This window comes from Sarcophilus harrisii, chromosome 2 (genome assembly GCF_902635505.1).
Source record: "Sarcophilus harrisii chromosome 2, mSarHar1.11, whole genome shotgun sequence".
Classification (NCBI taxonomy): Eukaryota; Metazoa; Chordata; class Mammalia; order Dasyuromorphia; family Dasyuridae; genus Sarcophilus; species Sarcophilus harrisii.
In genome coordinates, this window is record NC_045427.1 from 30,693,322 (window position 1) to 30,719,460 (window position 26,139).

General features: G+C 47.3%; 1 protein-coding gene across 1 annotated transcript in view; it reads left to right on the top strand.

The window, feature by feature from the left end:
• ATOH8 (atonal bHLH transcription factor 8) overlaps positions 1-23,407 on the top strand; it is a 33,264-nt gene extending 9,857 nt beyond the window's left edge. Inside the window, 4 exon segments of the mRNA XM_031949787.1 lie at positions 9,955-10,146; positions 22,186-22,215; positions 22,217-22,302; positions 22,304-23,407. Coding sequence (XP_031805647.1) covers positions 9,955-10,146; positions 22,186-22,215; positions 22,217-22,302; positions 22,304-22,352 — 357 coding nt within the window. The 3' untranslated portion in view covers positions 22,353-23,407.
• The last annotated feature ends 2,732 nt before the right edge of the window (positions 23,408-26,139 follow it).

Consider the following 26,139-nt stretch of genomic DNA (forward strand, 5'->3'; position numbering starts at 1 on the left):
GAGAGAGAGACAGAGACAGAGAGACAGAGAGACAGACATAGAGACAGAGACAGACAGATACAGAGATAGAAATACAGACAAAGAGACAGACAATCAAAGAGACAGGAAAACAGAGAGACAGAAACAGATAGAGACAGAGAGACAAAGAGAGAGAAAAATGGAAAGATAGACAGAGACAGAGAGGTAAAGAGAAAGACAGAGAGACAGAGAAAGAAAGAAAGACTCAGAGACAGAGAGACAGAGACAGAGAGAGATTTCTTATGTGTACACATGAGCTCTCTCATTTCTAGCCTCCTATTCATGCACAAATTCTACAACATCAAGCCACCAGCAGGGCAGAATAAGGCAGGGTGGGGGGCAGATGGAAAGCCAGCAGTGCACACTTAGCAGCCCAGATGCCCAGCCAACAGCCTTCATGGTTGTCAGATTAAGACCATGTATGCCCAGCTGGAGCCATGCCCTGGAGCCATGGGCTACAGACTCTCCCAGGAAAGACTGTATTGGAGGGATGGGGACTGGGAGGAAAGAGGGGCAAGGGAAAGAACTGAGAGGGAGGAGGCTCCTGGGATGGAAACCTCCCCTCCTTTCCCCTTCCTTCTCTCCTCACTCCTTCTTCCTCTCCTCTCCCTTCATTTTCTCTCTTCCATTCCCCCATCTATTGCTGTGTTGCTTGGGAAATATTTATTTAGTATGTGGCTGTTCCATCTCCCCAGACAGCTTGTGAGATACTTGGAAAGAATGCTGGATTTGCAACCAAAGACCTTGCTTCTAATCTTGCTTCTGTTACTTCCAGTCTGTGTGATCTTAGACAAGTCACTCTCCCTTTGTTCATCTGCCTCTTGGTTGGTTGGACAAGGGTTTGGACTTGAACATATCTGTGGATCCTCTGGCCAAACCTCCTCCCTGATAGAGACCACATCTCTGGTTCTTTGTGGTGTTAGATAGCGCTCATGAGGCAGGGGTCACACGGATTCCATCCCTACAATTTTCCTCCTCTGTCTTTTACTGCTTCTTCTTGGAGGCTTCCCAGAGCCCTGACTGGCTCCCACCATTACCTCCCAAAGACCAGCTCCCACCAATGTCTCCCAAAGGCCCGGCATTAGTTGTAAAAGGGGATCTGAGAAAAGAGTGTGGATGAGTATCACACAACCCCACCCAACCTCTCAAGTAGACCCAGCTTTCAAGCAGAAAATAATTGGTCCGGAGTGTCTTAGAAGCCTCTTCTCTCGGGGTTTCCAAGACGTTGCTCTCCAAGACCTCTTGACATTCCCGAAAGACCTCTTCCCTTCCCAATTTTCTCATTGTTTTTGAAGTCACTCCTTCCTTCCCAGTCACCCAAGTGTGCAACCTTAGTTCCAATCTGGAATCCTCATTCTCTCTCTTGTCAAAGCTTGTCATTTCTGACTTTACAACATCTCTCCCATATGTCCCCTTCTGTCCATTCACAGAGCCAGCCCCCCTGCTACTCCCCAGTTTAACTGCTTTCCACCTGTTGTCTGGACAATTGCAACGGCCTCTAATTGGTCTCCCTGCTCCATTCCATCCTTTATTTAGCTGAGAAGGGATTCCTCCGGGGCAGAGATGAGAACATGATCATACCAATGAGCCTCAGTGGTCCTAGGACCTCTAGAATCAAAAATAAAGTCTTGATCAGCATTTAAAATACCCATCACAACGTGGACCTTCCTACGTTTTCCATCTTCTTGCTTTATTCCCCTGTATCCATTCTGTTACTCGCTGACACTGGTCTTGCGTTCCTCAAGCACTACACTCCGTCTCTTTTCTCTGGTCGTCCCCCATCGCTGGAATGCTGCCTCTCCTCCCCTCTGCCTCCCGACTTCCTTCAAGGCTTAGGTCAGACTCCACTTTCTGCCCTTTCCAGGGCCCTCCTCTGCTCCCACCCCATTGCTGGTACCTTCTCCAATTTCTTCTGAAGTTTGTGCGTGTCGACTGCTCCCTGAGGGTGGGATCCTCCCGATGCTCAGTGCTCAGCACGATGCTTGGCACAAAGTAAATGCTTGTGGACCAACTCCATGAAAAGCCGGTAGGGCCCCAGGTCCATCTGCCTCTAGGAGGCTAATTTTAAAGTATACACGGACATATCGACCCAGCAATGGTAATGAAACTTAACAAGGATCTTAAATAGTTACTAAGCATAGGGAGGAGAACCTTATGTATGCGACTCAGCTCTGGGAGAAGCCTCTGATCCCAGGTCCCGGAGCCCAGATCCCCCCCTTGGGAGATAGTTCTAGGCTCTTCACCCATCTCAGAGGCTCCTGGGCCTTCCTTCATTTTCCACCTCTCAATGTAGGGACTGTCAGAGCCAGAGTCAGGGTAGAAAGGGCCCTCTGGGATCTGACCAGGGATGAACCAGTCTTTCCATGAGGCAAGATGGCCGTTGTTGTTATTCACCCCTCATTCTTGAAGAGGACCATGACATTAGGGAGGGGATGCCATGGCATGTGAGTGCATTGGATTTCAGGGAGGGAGGCTGGGCAAGGTCACCTGCCTCCCTGTCTTCTCGGCGGCCATCTGGGTCCCGCAGCCAGATCCAGATCAGACTGAGCCATGGAGGGGCCAGCTTCCCTGGGGGTCACCTACTGAGCATGTGGGAAAGCCCCAAGCCAGAGAGCACAAACTGGCCAGAGCTGTGTTCGAGGCCCAAGCCTTCATTCTGAAGATGAGGAGACCAAGGACAGGCCTTTTCCCTAGATTACACAGGCTACTACTCTGGAGAGAGTAAAGTCCATTGCTCTGCCTTTAAATTCAGGACTCTTTTCACTCCGCCATGCTGCTCCATAAAGGGCAAGACCTAGTTGGTCTTTGTATCCCCATGTTTAGCGCTGGTTAAAGAATTTATAATAATAATAATAGCATTTCTGTAGAATTATGAAGTTCATTCGACCCTCACCAGAACCCTGAGAGGCAGGTTTTATTATTCTCCTCATTTTACACATGAGAAAACTGAGGCTGAGAAAGATTATATGACTTGGCTAAGGTCTCAGACCTACTCATTGTCTGGGGCAGGATTTGAATCCAGGTCTTGCTGACTTCAAATCCAACACACTCTCCCTGGTGCTCCCCAGCTGCTTCAGAAGGCTTGTCCAATAGATTAGTGATTCTTGGGCCCCTTACCCTCATTAAGAATGCGCGCCCCAAGCAGCTGGGTTTCCCCTACCCATAATGCTGTTGACCAGGCTCAGGCAGACAGACTGTCCCTCTTGTTGAGGTCACTGCTTTTCCAGGAGGTATTTCTCAGGACTACAGCTGCTGGTGGGGGGGAGGGAGGGAGGGCCCGGCAAGGATTCCGGCCTGGTCAGGAATCCAAAGGAACCTCCCTCATCCTCCCCCCAGAGCCTGAGACCGGATTCCTCTGGGGGTGGGGGGAAGGGATGGAGGGGCGAATGAAAGGGATCAGATATTTTTCAAAGAGGAGCCCTGCTCTTGTAAAGTCTGCTCTTCCACAGCCAGGCAGAAGTTGTGAGAGCAAATGGCAAACAGGAGTTGCTGATCTGGACCATGGCGGGAGTTCCCAGCCCCCTCTTCACCTCGGACAGCCAGCTGGCCCAATCCTTCACCTGATGCACCAGACCCCTTTCTGCTTCTTCCCCCTTGTTAACTCCCCCTCCTCCACAGGGTACTAGCCAGCCCAGACCCCCAGTCTGAGAGCATCTGACTTGTCTTGCCCCAGGGAACATTGCTGTCACAGAGCCAAGGGCTAATAAAAAAGCTGGATGTTTAAATGAACCTTCTGGAAATTCTTTGGGCCAAACCTCCCAGAGAAAACAATAAGACAGGGCCGGTTCTCACAGGGCTGCCCTTGCTATCGCCACCTTCCAGCAGCCTCAAGGAGCTGCTGACCCGCTCACCTCCCCTGGTGCCCATTCCTCTCATTTCTTTCTGCCTTCACCTTTCGTTTGTGCCCATCTGGACACAAGGCTGGGCTCTGTGAACCCCAGAGGGTTCTCAGCTACTCACCGAGGCCTTCCCCTCCTGGAGGCTTGGCCTGGCCTGGCCTAGACACCTTGGGAGTGAAGCTGGGGGCTGAAGCACTGGGGCTTCTCACCCCCAGCCTCAGGGACTGGTACCCTTCCTGTGCAGCACGCCTTGTTTGTTTGTGTGAGCTGATAAAGGAGTTTGGAGCAGGGAGGGGGGGAGCACCATGTTCCCCTGGATTCTTGCTGGGAACAACCTCAACTCATTGTTCTGCCAACTTTTTTTTGGATGGGCCTGGGTGGGAGGGGGTAGCAGGGACCTTGGAATGTCCTGGAGTCGCCTTTTACTTCTGGTGGGCTCTCCTTCTAAGAGGCTGTATGGTATAAAGAGATAAGGTGCTGGCCCTCGAGGCAGGAAGAGCTGTGCTCCCTTCCCACTGGTGACATTTCCTGGCTGGGAAACCTGGCATGGAGGACCAAAGCTCACCTCTTCAAGCTTTGGCTTTTTCATCTATACAAAGGGGATGAGAATTACTAGAGCACCGCCTTCTCAGAGCAATATTTCGAGGCTCGAATAAAATCAGCTTCTTAGAGCCTTCGAGGACTTTCCTGTCCTAGATTTTAATTCAGTTCAGGAAATGTTATTAATCGCCTAGCGGGGGGCAGCAAGCACTGTGATAGGTTTTAGGGATTCAAAGATAAAAACGAAAATCACCCACTTCTGTCCTCAAGGAGCTTACATTCTACTGGAGGGAGGCAATGTATAAGTAGTTGAGTTTGAGTACACACTTTCCCGCTTCCTAGTGGTTGGATCTTTGGTAAGTCTTTCTGAGGAAACTGAGTCACTCATTTATCAAAGGAGTCAGTTGAATAGGTAACCCATGAGGCCCCTTCCAACTTCAACTCCAGATTTATGATCCTTTGAACTCTGAGAATCTCTGATTCTGAGAGGCAGTGTGGTACAGTGGGAAAGCCCAATAAATTTGCAGCCAGAAGACCAGGGTTCAAATACGACGGAGTGTGTATGATTTCAGGAAATTCACATATTATCTCTGGATCTTGGTTTCCTTGTGTATAAAATGAAAGATTAGATTTGATGTCCTCTAAGGTCTTTATCAGCTCTAAATTGATGTGGTTCTATGACTCTGAGAGTAAAAACAACACAAAACTAAGTATAACTATGAGGTAGTGGTGGTGTGTGTGTGTGTGGGGGGGGGGTATGTGGGTGTGTGTATATGTGTGTGTACTTGGTAAGCTAACTCTAAAGGCCAGTCCCAAAGGAGACTTCATTTCAGTAATGTTTGGATTCCCTTTAGGAACCTTCTGTACCAAACTCTTGGTATCAAAAAGTACTCTGAGCCTGGGTGAAAGGGGACAGGCCCTGCTTACTTAGGGGAAGAATTACTCAACCAGGAGTATGATTGGGACATTGGAGTTGACTCAGAAACCATTTGGATTTTCTGAAAGATCCTTTCCTCATTCACTTGACACTGTCCGCCAACCTTCCATTATAATAGTTTATCTCCTCAGCACTCCCCTTCCTAAATTATACTATAGGAACTCTTGATTGTTTGGCATCTGTGACCTTGACAAGTGACTTCTCATCCACTAGATTAGTATATTTAAAATATACACTAATATTCTCTGAAATTTGGTTCTCAAATATTCATAAGAGGACCCTTGGGAGAGACATAATGACATGTGCTGTGGCATATAAAATTTGTCTTCTCTCCCTAGCCTTCTCAACCCCTTTATTCAAGGAAGTTTCAGATGGAGAAAGTGGGAAGAAAGGAGGGAGATCGGGGAAAGGACAGGGAATGAGACAACAGAGCATTGGACTGTTTCATGGAATGCATTCTCCTAAAGCGAAATTCAGGACTGGCAAATGTCAAGTCTTGTACGTGGGCTCAAAAAGTCAATTTCCCTAGTAGAACTTGAGAGAAGCGTAAGTAGGCAGCAGTTGTTCTGAAAGAGAGCTGGGCCCTTTGGTGGACTGAAAGCTCAAAGCATTAGCAAAGTCAAGTTGGTGATATATTAAGAGAGACCTAGATTCCAGGAATAGAGAAGTGATAGCTTGACATTGTACTCTGCCCTCATTTAGAGCATTATGTTCAGTTTTGTTTAAGTTCAGAAGTGTTTAAGAAGGGAATTGATTAGCTGGATGGTGTCCAATGGCAAGTTAACCCAGAGGATCAGTTGAGGGAACTAGATATGTTTATTCTGGAGGATACAATCCTTGTATTTGAAGGCTCATGTGGAGGGAGGATTAGTCTTCTTCTATTTGGCCTCAAAGGGCAGAACCAGGAATAGTGGGTAAAAGTTGCAAAATGGCCAACTTGGGCTTGATTTCAGGAAAAAATTTCAACAAATTAGAGCCTTCTAATGGTGCAGTGGACTGATCTCAGAGGTGGCAACTTCCCTCTCTTTAGAGGTCTTCAAGCAAAGGCTGGGTACAATAGTAGAGTTGGACAAAATGACCTTTGAGGTTCTTTCCAACTCTAGGATTCTGTGATTTGATAAAAGCTTAGTTCTAAGGCTCTTGGGAAGCTCGGATTGGGCTATTTAGTTTTTATGTGTCAACTAGTGATTTTGATGATGATAATAGCATACATGATCAGGGAAAACTGTCCATTTCTACAGTATTGTTTGTGGACATAGGACTTAAAAAAGGGGAAACATAGAAAAAAACCTAGTTTGTTTTCTGAGCCTCAGTTTCCTCATTCGCAAAAGTAGTGGGTTGGACTTCATAATCTCTAAACTTCCAACTCCAATATTTTACAATCTTAAATTATGAGGATTATGGTCATTTATGTGACTTCCTTTTTTAAAATGCTGATTTATTATGTAACACTAACAATTGACTAATCATTATACGTGACTGATTGACTTTATTGTAAATTTTGTTTACATGAAACCCTCTCCATCCATCCATTCACCCAGCAAATATTTGAGTGTTTACTCATTTATTGTTTTTGATTTGTTCTGTTTCAGCTGTAGTTGACATTTTGTGCCCCACTTGAGGTTTTCTCGGCAAAGGTACTTCAGTGCCATTTCCTTTTTTAGCTCATTTTACAAGTGATAAAATTGAAGCAAACAGGGTTAAAGGATGTGGTCAGGATCACACAGCTGATAGATATCTAAGGCTGGATTTTAATTCATGAAGAGGAGCTGGGAAGACGTGTTCAAAACTAGCTTCACTCTAGCTGTGTGATTGTGGATAAGTCACAATCACCTCCTGTTTGCCTGTTTCCTCATAGGTAAAGGAGGATAATAATAGCACCTACCTTCCAGAGTTGTGAGGATCAAATAAGATATTTATAAAATTCTCTCAGTACAGTCTCTGACAAATAATAAGCACTGTATAAATGTTGGCTATGATTACCTAGAGCAGTGGTATCAGATTCTAAAGTTAAAAAGCAAGATGATTAGTTGTTCTTCTGTTTTGGGTTTTTTTTTTGATAAGGCAAGTGACGTTCTTGCCCAGGGTCACACAGCTCGTATCAAGTGTCAGATGCTGGATTTGAATTCAGGCTCTCCTGAACTCAGATTCTCCTGACTCCAGGGCTCCTACTCTAGCCACTGTGCCATCTAAATGCCCTGAATTGACTAATTCTTCAGCTAGTATACTCTTTGCAAACTAAATGTTAGAATTCAATTGCTACTTTATGGCACTTTTTAAATATATCTTGGTCTGGATTAGTGGAAATAAGAGATGATCTGAAATCGTTGCATTATTCAGATTCACACTGCCTATTTCCATTGGGTTGGAACCAGTTGCCTCATTTTCCATAATTATAAGTTTGAATGGTGTGAGGTCAAATACATTGGATCACTTCAGGGGGATTCCTTATTGGAACTAATTGGGACCCAGCTCTATTACACAAATGTCCTTTGTTAACTTGCCAGGATCTCTGTGCAGCTAGGATAGGCCCTTGGACCAATTCCTGTGCTCTGAGTCCCAGGTTAGTCCTTAAAGGGTCCCAGGGATTTCTCAGATGTAGTGTACACCGAGCGCCCCTTTAGGGAAGAAGTATTTTGTGTGGAAAATTCAAAGTCTTGACAGTACCTGTCTAGGACAACCTAGATTCTCCCATCATCCCTTATTGTATTAAAGTGACAGGTAAGTAGGCCTCTCTTTTAACAATGATGATGATAACTAGCATTTATACTAGAGCTTTTAAAGATTCTTTAGACATGTTATCTCATTTATGAAATTAGTCAGTCAATAAACATTTATCAAAGGCCTATTGTATACTAAGCACTGTGCTATACTTTGGAGATACAAAGAGAGGAAAAAGTCCCTCCTCTCAAGAAGCCCATAATCCAATGGGAGAGATAAAGTGCATATTATTATGTTCAGACAAGATATATACAGGATAAATAGGAAATAATCAACAGAAGAAAGACAACAGAATTAAGAAGTGGGAAAGAAAGAGTGCTGACCTGTAATCCAGGAAGTCTGCTTTCATATTCTATCTTTAACACTTATTAGCTATGTAAAAGTCACTTAAATTCTTTGCCTAAGTGAAATGGGGATTTTTAAAAAGCCTATAGTCCCTGGCTCACTGGAATTTCCCTCCTACCTTCAACCTTCCAAGGGGAAGAAGGAAAGAGAAGAAGCATTGATATAATATCTACTATATGCTAAGAGCTTTATACAAATATTATCTCATTTGATCCTCACCACAATCCTGGGAGCTAGTGATGCCATTTTACAGATGAAGAAACTGAGGCAAACAGTGATGAACACTCAACTAGTAAGTTTCCAAGGCTCGATTTCAATCCAGATGTTCTTAACTGCAAGTCCAACACTCTATGCCCTTATCTGTATTTTTCCTATAACATTGAAATCACAGTCCCTAACATCATATTTTGTATATACTTAAATGTCTACATGATTCTTCTTGGAAGCTGACACTGTATTATTTTTGTCTCTGTAGGTGCTTAATACTTTTTGACTTTTGACTGATTGGACTTTTCCCTGATGGGATTTCTAGATCCTTCACCATCCTAATCAGTTTCTTCCAAATATTTTCCAGTTTACCCAAAATAACTGATATTTGTTTGGTGCTTTAATACTGTAAAACATCCAAACTGTAAAGTTTACACTATACAGAGTACTTTCCATCTGTTATGTCATTTGAGCCTCATAACGGCCCTATGAGGTAAATGCTACAGCAGATATTGTCACACACTGGTACATGTCAAAGGTAAGATTCCTACCCAGGGTCTGTCTTCACGGCCAGCTCTCTACCACGAAGCCGTTTCTTCCCCTTAATGGCCTTGAACATGATGACTAAAATTGTGCATTACACTCCAATACTTGGAGCTCAGCATGGACTGTGATTGGACTTCTTGTGACCTAAATTCTCTTCCATTTGGATTCCCTGTCAAAGACTCTTTCTAAAATCTTCAAATCATTTCCCGCCAGGTCCAGGATGCTCTGTCGGAAGAAGCCCTCCTGCCTAAGAATTATCTAGAACTTCTTGCTGAGTTCTCATCAGCTCATTCAATAGTACATTTCCATTAGATTGTAAGCTCTTCGAGTCCTGGGACTGCTTTTTGCCTTTATTTGTATCCCAGGACATAGTAGGCACTTAACAAATATTTATCGAATTTAGTTGAATACTCTGCATCTAAGCAATGGCCAGACTTCTCTTACAGTGGGACCTCTGAGGAACTGAGGGTTTGATCTAGAATTGCTCTCTGAGTCACGGGGCTTCGTCCACTTCATTCTATTTGTCTTCATGGAAAAAAGACACTGAGCTGAATTCGAATCTCAGCTGTGCTGGGACCAGTCACATTTCTTAGGTCCCACTTTCCCTGTCGATAGGATGAGGTAGCTGCGCCTTCTGACCCAGACTCGACGATTCTAAGTTGTAACCAATGCAAAGATGTTATCTCCATCTTCCCACGGCCCCCTCCTGATCACAAGTCACTATTGTCCCCCAAGCTGTATCTCTCGGCCTTGTATCTGTCACTGGCCCTCGCCCTAAATGTTTTCTGTTGTCCTTTCTAGGTTCCCTGCTATTCTTATGGCCAAAAGTTGTCCAAACTGGCCATCCTGAGGATAGCCTGTAACTATATCCTTTCCCTGGCCAGGCTGGCTGACCTGGACTACAGTGCTGACCACAGTAACATGAGCTTCTCTGAATGTGTGGAACAGTGTACCCGGACCCTGCAGGCGGAAGGCAGGTCCAAGAAGAGGAAGGTAGGTTCTGTATGACATCATGGGGAATGGTTTCATCATGGCCTTGTGGGAGAGAAGAGAGGAAGGCTGGCTCATGAGTTTCAAGGGTCTGTTTGATGGAAGTCTTCTCTAATGCCATCATAGGAGGGTATGTCCGCAATGTCAAGGGCAGCTGGTAGCTGCTGGAGTTCTGGAAATCAGAGGGTTAGGTCCTCCAGGGCCTGGGAGAAGAGAGGGATTTGTGGAATAAAGTGGCTCCGGCCATCCACATATAGTAGACATCATGAGACACTACGCTTGCCAGAAAGATGACTTTATGGAGAACTCACACATGGCAAGTGCTCACAAGGTAGTCAGAAAAGGCGATACAAGACTCTAAAGAACTTTAGAATTGATTGTAAGACATGGGAGACACTGGCACAGACCATCCAGCATGGTGTGCCCTCATCAGAGAAGGTGCTGTGCTTTATGAGCAGAACAGAATTGAATTAGCTCAGAAGAAAAGCAAGATGCACAAAGTTAGAGAGTCCACCCCAAATGTTCATGGGGATTATTCGTGTCCGACCTGTGGCAGAGCATCCCGAGCTCCTACTGGTCTGGTCAGCAACGTCGGACACATGGTAATTCTACTCTAGCATACTGATGTCATTTTGGTGCTCTTCAAGAATGAAGGACATTCTTCATTCTTCATTCTTGAAGGACAACCACCAAGGAGTGGATTCTTTGGGTAATGGATGTTTAAAAAAGAAAAGAAAAGAAAAAATTGGTAACTGGGTCATACATATCCATGGGACTGTGTTCTAAGTGGGACCGTAGTTCTTATAATGAGAGTTCTCTCTCTGAAACATTAAATGTTTAAATGTGTAACAACCCACTGGGCCTCAGTTTCCCCCTCTGTAAAGGGGGGAATCATACCCAATAATTAGACTATGTGATGCTATGTAATGAAAGAACTATGTTCTTTAATGAGGGTTCCGCCAGGTTGTTGTGCTGTGGGGAGTACTAGCCAGGTGCTGAGTGACAAACTGCAGGTGTTCCTTTTGAGCCTCGGTTTCCTCATCTGTAGAATGAGTCTGGGCTAGAAGATCTTTAGGGTGTCTGCTAGCTGGAGGCATTTTTTTTTTAATTTTTACCCACTGAGACCTGACTGGAATGAGGCTGGCAGACAAAGGGATGTGGACTAATTTTTTCAAGGACAGGACCAATGAGAACATAGGGGATCCCATGCCCCCCACTTGGGTTAGGACCCTTAAAAATTGGGGCTAGATTCTAAGGATCTCGGAATTGGAAATGACCTCTCTAACAAAGAAATGGTCCTTTAGCCTTTGCCCAGAGCCTCCACTGAGAGGGAAGAGGATTTCCTCAGCTAGGTCATTGCAATAGGGACCCACAGTCTCTGGAAGAGTTTGACAGCCTCTTGACAACTCCCCCAGAGTAGCTATGACATCGGGACAAAGCGGAGGCGTCTAATCCCTCTCCCTTGTGACAGTTCTTGAAAAGCTTGCCCTGTCAGGGCTTTCCCACCTCCAGGCTGAGGGAAGGGGAGAGGAGAGATGGGGACTTTGAACGCTAGGGAGGCCGCGTAGTCAGTCTCTCAACAAGCACTTCGTAGGGACCTACTGTGTGCTGGGATGTGCTGAGCGCGGGACTAAGAAAGCTGCTGTCCAGCGGCCCTCAGTTTCACTGGGGGAGTTCTATGGGCATGTAAGCCACGGGCAGGTAACCGGGCCCCATCCGGGTCAGGAGGTCTGGCGTCTTGGCCGGACCGCTGCCTTTTACTAGCTCTGTGACCTTAGGCCCGACTCTCCCCGTCCCCGACCTCAGTTTCCTCATTTGTGAAAGGCGGGACTTGGTGATTTAGGGTGTCTTCCAGCTCCAGAGCTGGGCTCCGACCTCCCCTCTGCCCACGTACTCCCCCGCGGGCGCACATCCCTTCTTTCCTCGCCCCCCCCCCCCGCGCCCTCTCGCTTTCTCGGGGATTCACCCCGATTATCCGGCCCCGGGATGGGGGGGCCCATCTGGGAGCTGTCCCGGAGCTCTGGCCCGTGATGGGGCGGCAGCAGGGAGGGTCCCCCTGGGGCTGCCCGGAGCCCCAAGAAGCGGCTCTTCCCGGCCGGGCCCGGCCCAAGCCCCGTGGGCGCCGTCGGACGGGCCCGCCGGCCACTGGCTAATTGCAGAGCGCATTCCGGCCGCTTATTTACCGCGAGACCAATTAGATGAAATCACCATCAAACGAGGTGGGGGGGAGGGGAGGGCGAGGAGAGAGAGGAAGCCTGGCCCCGGCTGGCTTTCCTCTGGCCGGGTGACACGGGCAAATTAGGGCCGTGATTGATGGCTCCGCGCTGCCGCCGCTGCCGGCCCTCGGTGACAAAGGGAGGCTTGTAAACTCCGAGTGAACCGCCCGCAGCCGGCGGCCGGGCGTGGGGGCGGGAGCCCCAGCTGACCCTAGACGCCCCCCACCCCCAATTTAAAGAAATGGACTGGCCCAAGATCCCCGAGCTGGGATTCGAACCGGGAACCTCTGGCTTGCCCATTTGGAGAGCGCCTTGAGGGGAGGCTTCAGGTTTGCCTTCCTTTCCAGCCCACTTCTCACCCACGCGGTGCCCGCCTGGGGTAAATGCTCCTTGGATGGGCAGCTCCTCCTTTCCAGCTCGCCAAGCTGCTCTCTGGGAGGACAGGGCCGGCAGAAATGCCAGGCGGTGTGGCCTGGGCCTCAAGGGATTTATATGGACTAGCTTCTCCAACCCCCTCATGCCTATTCCGAGGAACCTTGGGCAAGTTACTTCCCCCGGCCTCAGTTTCCCTAAATGTAAAATGGGGTTACAATACTCTCACACCAGACTGTAACCTCGAGTCCACTAATTGAAAATATAGCATTGTTTTTGTTGTCTTCCTCCTCTCCATGCCTCGTGAAACCATTCTGAAAACTGTGGCCCTCTCTCTTAAGTGTGAATTGCCATTTTGTTCCCAATTGAATAGATGTTTGGATCCAGTTGATTATAATCCTATGTTCTTATGACCGGTAAGACGTCCCTGATAACCCGACTCTTACTCTTCCCTGTAGACACTGAAGTTCCTTGCTTCGCCCCGTAAATGACCATGTTCAGAGCTTCACTTGAACAACAGTTCACAGGGTATCCCTCACCATTTACGAGGTTGGGCCCATAGACTTAAACTATAGAGCACGCCATGAAAATTCACTGTCCTACATACACCAAGTTACTTTTTCATGGGGGAAGGAAGACATGCAAGTTGGGGGACTTTGTATTTCTATAGTTGAGGGTCTCAGCCTGGGGGTAAGGACAAAGGAAGAGAACAGTCTCTCATCTTCTACCAATGTGTCCTGCCTTTCGGCTTTCACTTGCCTTAGACATCATTTTCAGGAAGTCTCATTCTCACATTGCTCAAAAGTAAGAAATACAAAAGTCAGTCAGCAAGTCAGACATTTATTAAGCACCTACTACGTGCAAAAAGTTCTGAGAATTCAAAAAAAAAAAGGCAAAATTTTTTATTTCCACCTTCTCCATCAAGAAGAACGATTTTCCATCTGGAAAGGACATACGGGATCCGGTGGCAGCTCGGTGAATAATGAACTGGCCCTGGAATCTGGATTTAGATACTTAGAGCTGTGTGACCCTGGGCAAGTCACTTCACTCTGTTTGCCTCAGTTTCCTCACCTGAAAAATGAGCTAGAGAAGAAAATGGCTAAACCATTTCAGTATCTTTGCCCCCAGAAAACCCAAATGGGGTCACAGAGAGTTAAACATGATGAAACAATTCAATAACAGCAAAGGGTGAGATAAACCTGGCTTTGAGGGAATTGAGCAATGATAGGTAAGACCTTTGAAAGACGGCCCCTACTATGTAATTGCTTTAAAGGGTCCTAGGAAAACCTGTGGGTGTGATCACAGAATTGCTAAGAAATTCCTGAAAACAGAAACAGTTTGGAAAGCCTGAAGGGAGATGAGAAAAGATGGTCCCATTTTCAAAAGTATGCAAGAGGTGGGGGGCATCTGGAAACTAGAGGCAAATAAGTTTGATTTTACTCCCTGGGGGGATTGAAAATAGATCGATGATTAAAAGGAGATCATGAAAAAAAAAGTTATGTCAATTAACCCAATTAATAATAAACTCATGTTTAGTTAATTATGTCTCGTTCTTCTTGACCTGTTTGGGGTCTTCTTGGCAAAGACACTGGAATGGTTCACCATTTCCAGTTCATTTTCCAGATGAGCAAACTGAGACTTAGGTTAAGTGACTTGCCCAGGGTCACCCAACCGGTAAGTGTCTGAGGCTGTATTTGAACTCAGGCCCTCCCAACTCGAGGACTGATCTCTATCCACTGTGCCCGCAGCTGCCCGTAGATGTGGGATTTTTTAATTCTCTGAACCCAAATGATTTTGACAGACTGGAATGCTGGGCAGAAGCCAGAAGGCAGAAGGCAGCAGAACTACAGTAATTCCTGTTTTGGGGGTTCAGAAGGAAAATCAGTTGCATAAGAACAGGCTTGGAAAAGGCCCAGTCTGACAGCAGTTCCCTTGAAAGGGACTGGGCTTTCTTTGTTGTTGAAAGCCAAGAGTGTGCTCCAGCTACTCAAAACCTCCTGTGAGCTCAACTTGTATTCCCAGAAGCATGGCGGCCACCCCATGGAGGCCACATTGGAGCAGTCCGGCCTCGTGTAACATCCTTAAGTTGGAGAGTCTTATTTTAAAAGAAAAATGAAATCACTCGTTGTAAAACTTCATATTGAGCCCGATACAGCCCCTGCAGCTTGTTTAATAACGATTTAGAGTTTAATTAGAGTTGTTAATGAATTCTAATGAATAAAACAGGATCTCTTTCCTTTTCCTCCCATGGCTCTCTGGGTACTTTGCCCTTCCCCCTCTCCCCAACCAGAGCAGAAGTGACCCCTTATAACTAATAAGTATAACCAAACAACAGAAAAAGAAGAAAACAAGGGCCCCCAGTAGGGAGCCGGGAGAGGAGTTGGGGCTTCCCAGAGCTGCTGCTCTCTTTGGAATGGCTCCTGACTGCCAGGAGGAATTTCCCTAGGAAGCCAGGCCCTGAGGCAGAGTTTCCAAGGGCTCAGGTCCCTGCTAATCCTTCCCTATCCCCACATGAAAAATAAACATGCCCCATGAGTTAGTACCCTCCCAGGCCTCTGGGCACATGTCCATCTGCCCCCTGGGGGAGGCAGATTCTGAGAACTCTTACATAGCTTATATTGAGGGTCATAAGACTGAAAGCTGGAAAGAGCTCCAAGAGATTATTTGGTCCTCTGATTCCTAGCCTTGTCCTTTTATAGGGGTTATGCCGTCTCCCCATTGGACCCCACGGCCTCTCCGCTTGAATGGAAATAGTATTTAGATGGGCACTTTGGGGCAGTGGAAAAGAGTCCGAAATTTCCCCTGAGCTGAGTCCTGAGATTTGAGTTCAGACCCGGGATTTGCAGCTTATTATCTGTGTGGTCGTGGCCAACTCACTGTACTTCAGGGACTCAGTTTCCCCATCTATAAAGCGAACGGTGGGTCTCAGTGAGCCATGAGGTCCTTTTCAGCTCAGACAGAAGGTGCTGAGTATAAGACAGGTAAAAACAGATCTGAAGTCATGGGACTCCCTGATTTAGAATTAGGGAAGGATCATATGTGCATCTTAGATTGGACATTTGAGTCCAGTCCTTATTTTTCAGAGAAGGAAACTGAGGCACAGAGCAGTTAAGCCATTTGCCCAAAGTCAGTGTTTGAGGTAGGATCTGAACTCAGATCTTGCAGGTTCCAAGTTCATCATCCTCACTCTTGAAGTCTAATCCTCTTCATAGTTCAGTTAAATAGATGCCCAGAGAGGGGGAGGGGGCACATGCTTTTGTTGGATCCCCAAGACCCTCCACGGTCTGAAGCCATTCTCCCTTTGCAGCCCACCCCTTCTCACCCCACCCTTTTTGGACCAGCCAAACTGGGCTTTCTCACCTTCATGACTCAGTCTGGTCCTGCCAGAAATTCCCTCCCCTGCCTTGCCTTTTGAATATCCACTCAGGCTTTAAGGCTCAACTCAGAGTCTTTCTTGATCCCTGATTTGACTTATAATCTTTACCTCCAGCTCCCTCAATAGTTCTCAGCTACTTCCCCAAAGCATTTTTTTTTGTCCTATTGATTGATTATTGTTAGCTATAGATGCATGCTATCTTCTGCTATTTATTATAATAACATATCTATTGTCTAATATATTACCTAATAGATAATAAGCCCTAGGAGGGCAGCCTCATACAGCCCTCTCCCTACCACCCATATATGTATGCGTAACCTATATTTAAGATGGATAGGGAAGGTTCTAGATCTGAGATTTCATTGGTGGAGGGAGTCCTTGAGTGAGGAAACTTCCTTTACTTCTCCAGACTGACATCTCTGAAGCAATAGTTGAACATTTTGAGAATTTCAGTGACTTGCTGGCCCACAGTCTCACAGCCTATTTGTTTCAGGGGCTGGATTTGAACCCAGGACTTCTTGGTGGCAAGCCCAGCTCTCTATCTGCTATATATCTCTGCCTCTGTACACACAGTAGGAGGAGAAGGGAATAAATATTTACAAAATGCCTAACTTTCGTTTGGGCACTTCACTAAGTTCTGAGAGTTCAGATACAAAAGGGAGACTACCCTCATGGATCTTTCATTCTACAGGTAGATAAAAAATAAATGCCAGGTAATTAGGGGAGGAGGGAAGTGAGGATGAAAGCAGAACAGCCTGTAGGGAAAGGGGATCAGGAAAGATATAGAAGAAGATGCTTCAGCAGAGCCTTAAAAATTACAAGAGTCTAAGAAGAGGCAACGAGGGTGTCGGATGCTTGGAGGGGAGCCGTTGCAAAGATTTCAGGACTGGAAGTTTAAGGAACAGAAAGAAGGCCAGTCTGTTTGGACCAGACAGTGTGTGAAGGGCCATAATGGGTAATCAGGGTATTGTATCAGCAGCAGGGTGGAAGGGAAAGAGTGTGGGACTGGGGCGACCCAGAAGACTAGGGTCTTAGTTGCCGCCAATCCACTGGGTGACCCCGAGCTGATCCCTTCTTCTCCCCAGCCCCGGGTCTTTGTCCAATGAGGGGGCTCCGGACTAGGTGATTTCTAAGCTTTCTTCCCGCTTTGGCATCCACTGACCCAATTCCATAATCATGCTGGGAAGGCTGTGCCATAGAACCGACCTTGGGCCTCCTCCCCCCACAGAGCAGACAGGGCTCTAAGTGAGAAGGCTATGCTTCTTTCTCCCAATCCCTTTCTTCTAATCCTACCCCCCTTCAACTTCTGCCTGAATGACTCAGATCCTTGCCCTGACCCCATTCTTCCCTCTGGCTTTCGTGGGAGACCCAGATCTGGAGGATTACAGGGTGGGCAGGGCCGGTGGGAAAGGACATTGCTTGGGTGGCAAGGCTTACAGCCTCCCCCCCCCCCCAATTCCTGGGAACAGTCTAGTTCCCAAATTTATGGAAGAGAGAGCTCCCTTTCCCTCCTCCCTCTCACTTTTCTTTCTTCTTCCCCTCCCCCTTTCCCCTTTTCCTCCTCCTCTCCCACTCCTTCCCTTGCTCCTTTCTTCTCTCCTCCTCCCTCTTCTTTATTTCCTTTCCCTCCCCTGCCTCAATTTTCTTCCCCCCATATCCTTTTTCTCCTCCTCTTCCACTGCTTCTCTCCCTCCCTCCCTTTTCCTCCCCCCTTCCTTTCTTTCTCTCCCTCTTCCTCTCTCTTCCAGACAATTTGTCTTAGATGTCCAAGTCTGTGAAGTCTGTCCATATTGGGGGAGTGAGAACAAACAAATACCAAATTATCTTCTGAGCATAACAATGGATGCAATTTCTCTTTCCTGGCATTCGATGACATCGCCATTTGCCACCAGCTGTTTGTCTGAAGGCAAAAGCTTCAGCTGCTGTTTCTCCTTTCATATATGACACTGTTCACTGGAGATCTTGGATCATAAGAACAGCTTGAATTTCTAGGACACTTTACAGCTTACAGATCATTCTGCTCATCACAGTCTGGTGATAAATATTCTTTCCCCTGATTTTGTCAATAAGGGTTAAAGAAGGTCACAACTGAGGTTTTTGAGAGTTTGAGGAACTGGCCCACAAGAGGCAGGGATCATGGAACAGTGGGAAAAGCACTGAATTTGCAGTCAGAAACCCTGACTGCTGTTGACTATAGGACCTTAAAGAAGTCTTTAAAGTTAAAGAAGGTCCATCTTTCTGGGCCTCAGTTTCCTTATCTGTAAGATGAGGGATTACGTTAGGTGGCCTCTGAGGACCCTTCCAAAATTAGATTTTTATGATCAGATGGCATCGCAGCTCCTTTTTAGCTTGAAATCTATGGAAGTCCCACCAGAAGGGAGTGGCGAGATTGAGGTCCAAGGGATACAGAGTTGAAACTGAGTTGAAAGGTCATCAAATCCAGGTCTGATCGTCTTGGATAGAGGCCCAGAAAGGGCCAATCATTTACCTCCCTGTCACAAAACTAGTAAGTAGCAGAATTGAGATTTGAACTCAGAGCTTTTGACTTCCAACTAGAATGCTTTTCCTACTCTGTAATGCTCCCTCGGGTTTCCATTGTACATTTCTGTTCTGTTCCACTGAATGTATTCATCATTTTTAGGGAAATTTGGGTTTAGGGGAAGCTGTCTATTTTTCCATTCTTTTATTCAAAACCCCTCCTGCCTACCCCCCTTTTCATATGAATGGATGTGCCTAATTGAGAGAATCAGAGACAAAGGGAGAGAGGGACAGGAGACAGGAAGAGATGGAGAGAGAGGAGAAAGAGACATCTAGAAAGACAGAGGCAGAGACACAGATAGACAAAAAGGGAGATAATGAAAGAGAGACACAAACAGAGAGATGGAGACAGAAAGACAGAAACACACCCACCCACATAGAAACAGATAAAAGAAGAAGGAGAAGGAGAAAAAGGAGGAGGAGAAGGAGGAGAAAGAAGAGGAAGAGGAGAAAGAAAATATTGAAAGAAAAGAAGAGGAAGAAGAGAAGATGATGTTGATAAGAAAAAGAAATACAGAGACAGAGAGATAGAGAGACGAGGAGGAGAAGGAGATGATATTGAGAAGAAGAAGAGAGACAAAAAGATAGAGACAGAGACAAGAAGGAGGAGGAGGAGGAGGAGATGATGTTGAGAAGAAAAAGAGAGAGACAGAGATAGAGACAAGGAGGAGGAGGAGGAGATGATGTTGAGAAGAGGAAGAGGAGGAGAAAGAAGCGGAGGAGAAGGGGAGGAGAGGAACGTGCTGAAGAGTTCCCACTCAGAAAACAACAAACATCATAACAAACCTCATGATACACACAGTGATTAACCGACACGAGGTATCCAAGAAATACAGACATGCTTAGTGAAATGCACGCCCGCCGCTTTGAAATGTTCCCGATCCCCGCAGTTCTGGAGCTGCTCACAGCGAGGCAAGCCAGCATGAAGAAGACTCACCGCCTCCAGCTTTTAAAAGGACCCCAGAATACACATGGCGGCCAAGAGCCCTCAGACCTGGGCCCCGTTGTCCCATCTGCCTCTGCCTCCCGCTTCTGCTCTCCCTCCCCTCCCCTCAGCTTCTGACCCCTTTGTGACACGTAGAAACCCAAAACCAGAGGTCACCCCCCCCCGGGGCCCTCATTTTCAGAGTAGGAAACTAGGGTCCAAGGGAGCTTGGTTTGTCTAAGGTCACTTCCGTTTGGTTTTGTGTCTTTCTGGTGCATTTATCGTGTAATAATATATGCTGATTGCACCAAAACAGCAAGGAGACCTGGCTTCGTCCCCCCTCTGACCCAAACTGTCTGTGGGACCCTGGGCGAGTCACTTAAAACGTCTCCATGAGCCAGGAGACTCTTTCCTTGTGTAGACATGGGTTGCCCTCAGTCGTCAGAGTTGGGGATTAGCATTACTTGTGTTTCCTTGTGAGGGCTGGGTCTGTGTCTTTATCTAGACCAGGTAACACTCCCAGTGTGTCTTCTCTAAACTCTGTGGCTCCCCCCACAAGTGTGTTGTAGACATAGGGAACTCTCTGAATGGTCAGTCCCCTTCACACGTCTTCAAGGGTTACCTAGATCATGAGGTGATCTGGCCAACAGAGTTTGAACCCCGGTTTTCTTCCTTACTGTCCTATTGCTCTGCCCGGTGTGGGAACCTCATCTTTCTTTATATCTTTATAGATGCCTCGGGGGTATCCCAAACAAAGTCTGTCCAAAAAACCCAACCCTCATTATTCTCCCTCCCCAACTTCCCCATTTCTCTTGAGGGCATCATTTTAAAAAATTCTCTGTGCCTCAGTTTCCCCTCTCTAAAAGTAGACTCCTGCATTTGATCTCTTGATTCCCTTCAAATCTCCATAAGTATAGCACAGTCCCTAGCATGGATTTAGTGCTTAATAAAGCTTCTCTCCCATTCTCGGTCCCTGTCTCTTTCCTTTCCCTCCCCTCTTTCCCTATCTCTCCCTCCCTCCATTCATCTAGGCTAGGGTTCTTCCAGTCTTCCGGGTGGGGAACTTTGGCTGCAGCCTTTCCCTTTCTCTCACCCTGCCCAAGGCCCAGAACCGATCAACTGCCGACTCTCCCAGTGGAGTGGAGACTGCTTGAAGGCAGGAGCTTTTTGCTTCTGCCTCTTCCTTTCTAATAGACAATAAATAAGCTTAATAATAATAATAAGTTTAATAAAAGCATATGGCACCGACTCGGGTAAATCGAATTGAAGTGAGCAGAGCAGGAATCAAAATCCAGTTTCTGGGATCCCAGTCCAGTGGCCTTTTCCCATAAACCCCTCTGGCTTTTTCTCCCCAGATCCCCCTCCAGCTCTCCCCGAGAAGCCATTCCTCTATTAGCCCCACCGTACGGGGCTGTCCCAACGCCGAACCCCCCCTCCCCACGCCCCGCAGGGCTACACTGTGGAGAAACATGCGAGCTTTGATGAGAGCCGTTCAGCCCGGAGCATGGCGGGGGTGTGGGGGCCCCCACCAGCGTTGGAGCCATCCCTGACTCCGGCTGGGGGGGGGGGAGGGAAGCGGAGGGAGACAATAGGGCGGGTGTCTTAAAGCCCCCAGCAAACCCCTCCCCATTCCTCCGGAGCAGCCCTGCCAGAAGCGGCCTTGCATCTGGCGGCAGCTGGGGCGCCGGCCTGCTTCTCATTTGGGCCCCTTTTGGTTTCGATTAGTTGTTGTGTTAGTCAGTAACGCAGTGGAGTCCATGGGAGCTGAGCTGGAGCACAGAGTTTTTTCCCCCTTCTCTCTCCCCCTCCCCTGCGCCTGTCTCTCCCCCTCCCCTCCGCTCTCCCTCCTCCTCCTCCCCTCCGCTCTCCCTCCCTCTCCCCTCCGCCTGTCTCTCCCCCTCCCCCTCCCCTCCGCCTGTCTCCCCCTCCCACCCGCCCCCCCTCCTGGCAGTCGCAGACTCCAGATGTTCAGAACGCTGGTTGGGAAGTTCTCCTGGCGCCACTGAGGGCAGAGGGCAGGGGAAAGGCACGCGAGCTGGAACCAAAAACACTCAGTCACTGCAGGATTTGGCCGCCTGCCCCGGCTCTCCGCTGGCACATTCCCCAGCTCTCCCCTGGCCATCTGTTCCCCCAAAACACTTTCAGAGCCTCATCATCACTCAGGATACAACATTGAGAGCAGCTGTTTTTGAGGCAGGAGGAAAAACCGTGCAAAAGGTCCTTTGTGAGAGAGGAAACTTCGTTATGAATAACAGCCCCACTGTCAGAGCGCCGTAACCGTGGCGGCTGGGCCTCGGGGCCTGAGCCTTCACTTTTCCCCACCTTATCTGATTTTTTTTATGTTATATTCTTCCTTTCTTCCATATAAAAGCGGTTTTAAAATGTTATATTCTTCCTCTCCTCCACATTAATGCGGTTTTTAAAAATTGTTATATTCTTCCCCCTCCGCATTAACGCGGTTTTTATTTTATTTTATAATCTTCCTCCCCTCCCCAAAAAACGCGGTTTTTTTTAATGTTATATTCTTCCTCCCCTCCCATATTAACGCGGGTTTTGTTTTTTAATGTTATATTCTTCCCCCCCTCCACATTAACGCTCCCCACCCCCCTCTCCAGGTGTGTATAAAGGCCCGCTTATTAGTGCTCGCCGGGCCCGGCGGCTTTCCGTTGCTCGCTGGGCTCACACTCCCTGGGCTCGGGGACAGTTGGAAGGGATGGAGTCCAGTCTGGAGGCGGCGCCATTGGGGAGGACAGAGTGTGGAGAGAGCCTGATTGATTTTTAGATTTTAAAAAAGAACAACACGGCAGCAGAAAGTAATTATATCCGTCACCCTAAATAAACCCAGAGCATAAAGCTGTTACAGTGCGGAACGGGTGGGGAGCGGCAGGGAGGGGACTGGAGGGGAGAATGATATAGAGACCTTGTCAGCTCATCAGAAAGCCGGAGACCGAATTCTCATTAAGAGCCCCCCCCCCTTACCCACCAGTCCCGTGGGCAGCCTGGCTTAGCCCATTGCATCACACCACGGTGGAATCTTTCTTGAGACTTCCCTAGTGGAAGAGCCCTCGGGGCTTGCGGGTTGGTGTGGGGAAGTGGGGTGCTTTCGTTAGGTGAAGCTTTTGGGGGGTGTCTGCCGCCTGAGGCCAAAGGGATTGAAGGACTAGAGCAGAGAGTAATTGAGTAACTGGCCCAACCTCAGGCCCTTCCCCCCCTTTTCACCCGGACCCCACACTCCCTATCTGTCTAGGGTGCAGTAACACGGGGCCATGGTGTCCTTTCCCCACCTTATTTAACATCTGACATGGACAGAAACTCCTTCCTGGAGCTGGGGTTTCTTGTGTGGTGTCTGACAGAAGGATCTCAGGCCCCCTGAGGCTGGGGGTGTGAGGGGGAGGGAGGGAGGAAAGGATGTTTTCATGTGTCAGATAGTGACAGGGGACCCTGAAAGTCCCTCGGAGTTTGTCTGTTTTCCTCTTTCAATTCTCCCTCTTTCCTACCTTTTCTCTGACCCACCCACCCCCCTCCCAGCACAGCCACTCCACTCCAGCAGTGGAAAAAGTCGATCATAAAGCTTGCCGGTGGGTGGTCAGCTTTTTACGGCCCAAAGCATGGGATTTGGAGGACCTCTTTGCATTTCATCTGTACTTTGCTCAGCCTCCAACACTTCATTTTTCCTTCTTTCCTCTCCTCTGTTTTGCTTTTGGGTTCCAGTTGGAAAGAGCAGCAGCCCGAGAAAGGCTAAATATTTATAATTATCCGAATATCGGGGGCATCCATCTCATCCGTCCAAAGTGTCTGAGCTCCCCTAAAGGATCTGGACAAGTGTCCGTTAGACAAGCTCCCTCTCCTGAAGGGCAGAGGGAACAGAGGGAGGGGGGACCGGTGGGGGAGGGGGGACTGGTGGGGGAGGGAGCAGGGGGACTGGCTTCCAGAAGGGTCCTGGGTCTCTAACATTTAAAGGACTGTTTATTGCTGGGAACCCAAACTGAGGAAGGCCATTGAGAAACTGGAGAGCTTCCAGAGAGGGCCAATCGATTCCTTCTCCATGTATCGGCCCACTGCAGGTCTGCCTCAGTCACTCCATGTGAATTAGAAGTGGGGCTGGGGCGGGAGGGGTCTGGTTTTGTTGTTGCTATTTTTTTGTGCTAAGTCCTGAGGACTTAGCACAGTGTCAAGCAAATAGTAAGTGCTTAATAAATGCTTATTGACTATTACTCCCAAGCATGCTTCACCTCTCAGTGATCTAGGCCATTCTTTGTGAAAGTGCCCACCTCCATGGATAGAGGAAGCTTCCTCATCCCAGTAGTGTAATAACACTAGTGTAAGCGCTCAAATAGGAACTCTTCTGATATCTAAGGGGCCACGAGGTGGGGCCAGTCAGAGTTAGTAAGACTCATATTCCTGAATTCAAATCTAGACTGAGACACTTACTAGCTGTGTGACCCTGGCCAAGTCTCTTAACCCTGCTTGCCTCAGTTTCCTCATCTGTAAAATGGACTGGAGAAAGAAATGGCAAACCGCTCCAGTATCTTTGCCAAGAAAACTACAAATGAGGTCACTAAGAGCAGGATATAATTGTCACAAAACAGCAACTAAAATGTTTTCTGAAGCTCCTTTACAACCTAGCTCCACCCTCCCTTTCTGGATTTGTACATTAGTCTTCCTGTTATTTCTCATCTCCCTTCTCTGTGATTTTGTACAAATTGTCTCTCATGCCTAGAATTTACTCCTTCCTCCCCTTTATTTTGTGAAATGCCCAATTTCCCTCAAAGCTCTGTTCATGCTTCTTGCCTTCTGACAAATTATATAAGTACATAATTTATATAGCACCTTCCTTCTTCTTTTCCTCCTTCTATTCTTCCTTTCCTCTTTCTTCCTTCCTTCCCTCCTTCTTTCTTTCCTTTTTCTTCGTCCCTCCCTTCTTCCCTTCTTCCTTCCCTCCCTCCCTCCCTTCCTTCCTTTCTTCCTCCCTCCCTCCCTCTTTTCCTTCCTTCCTTCTTCTTTTCCTTCTTCCATTCTTCTTCCTTCCTTCTTCTTTTCCTTCTTCCATTCTTCTTTCTTTCCTCCTTCTTTCCCTTTTTCCTCCCTCCCTTCTTTCTTTTTTGAAGAACCTGGACCCTAAATAGAAGAACCAGGGTCTTTTCTCTCAGTTATTGACATGCTCCTACTCATGAATATCACCTTGTGTAGGTTTGACTCCTGTCTATCTAGGATGTCCCCAAAGAATGGAGAAGGGCCCTAAATCTATAGCGTTGACCAGGCACAGTACAGCTATTTATTTCTCCCAGTAGCAAAGAAATGCTTAGGACACAAAACAATTGATACTAAAACATCAAAACATAAAATAGTTGGCAAGACAGCTGAAGGGGCATTTTATCTTCTACTCCGCTCAGCACAATCTCCTTCGAGCTCTGTGTCTGGTGGCAAACTTTGCCAGGGCCGGGCACTTCCCTCTGTGGATGATTGTCTTCTCCAAGAGGCATTAAACTAGCCCTAGGGGGCATCTTCCAGAGGGCAGCTGGCACCCGCTGGTACTGTTGAATTAATAGCTCCCCATCTCTGGCGTTGCCTCCAAGACTGAAACAGCCACATCCCGATTAATGTTTAGTAGTCTTTGCTCAGCAAAGACCTACAAAGTAGAGGAGGCAGCCAGAAGTCCAAGGCCAGAGGTCACGCTCACCTAGCTAAACCCCTGCTTGTCTGTCCCCTGGGAACAGGGATTGTTCACATCCTGTCTATCAAGGTGTGTGTGTGTGTGTGTGTGTGTGTGTGTGTGTGTGTGTGTGTGTGTAAGGGAGAGAAAGCACATGTTCTGGAGGGAGAGATTGTGCAGTTCCCCCTTCTGTAGCGCTGTCGTTTTGTTCACCTTACCCCCCACTCCTGCCCCTTACCTGCCCATCACCAAGATGTAACCAGAGTTTGCTCCATTATCCCAAAATCACCAAAGGCTTTAATAAAAGAAGTAGCCCAGGTTCCGGTGAGGGGAGGAGGGGGGCTCACAAGCCCCTTCTCTTGTTAAATTGTCTGGGGCAGCTAAGGGGCGCCATAGTGGATAGAGTGCTGATTCTGGAGTCAGGAAAATTCATTTTCCTGAGTTCAACTCCAGCCTCAAACCCTTATTAGCTGGGTGACTCAGGGCAGATTAGAATTAGAAAGCTGGCAAGGCCAGCTAGAACGCTGCTTTTAAACTCTGTGTGTGTGTGTGTGTGTGTGTGTGTGTGTGTGTGTGTCCTTCATAGTCTGTTGAAATCTATGGACCCTTTCTCAGAATGTTTTCAAATGTATAAATATAAACTATTTTTTGTGTGTGTCTTCATGGTCTGTTGAAATCTATGGACCCTTTCTCAGGATGTTTTCAAATGCATAAATAAATAGGATTAGAAAAGTAACCAATGACAGGATATAGTTAACAAAGAATATATTTTTTAAAGTTCATGGACCCCAGCTTAAGAATCTCTATGCTACATTTCTTGCTTCTTTTATGGATGGGAGATAGATGGGAGGGAGAGAATTTGGAACTTGAAAATTTTTTTAATGTAAAAATATATGTATATATATTTTATATCTAT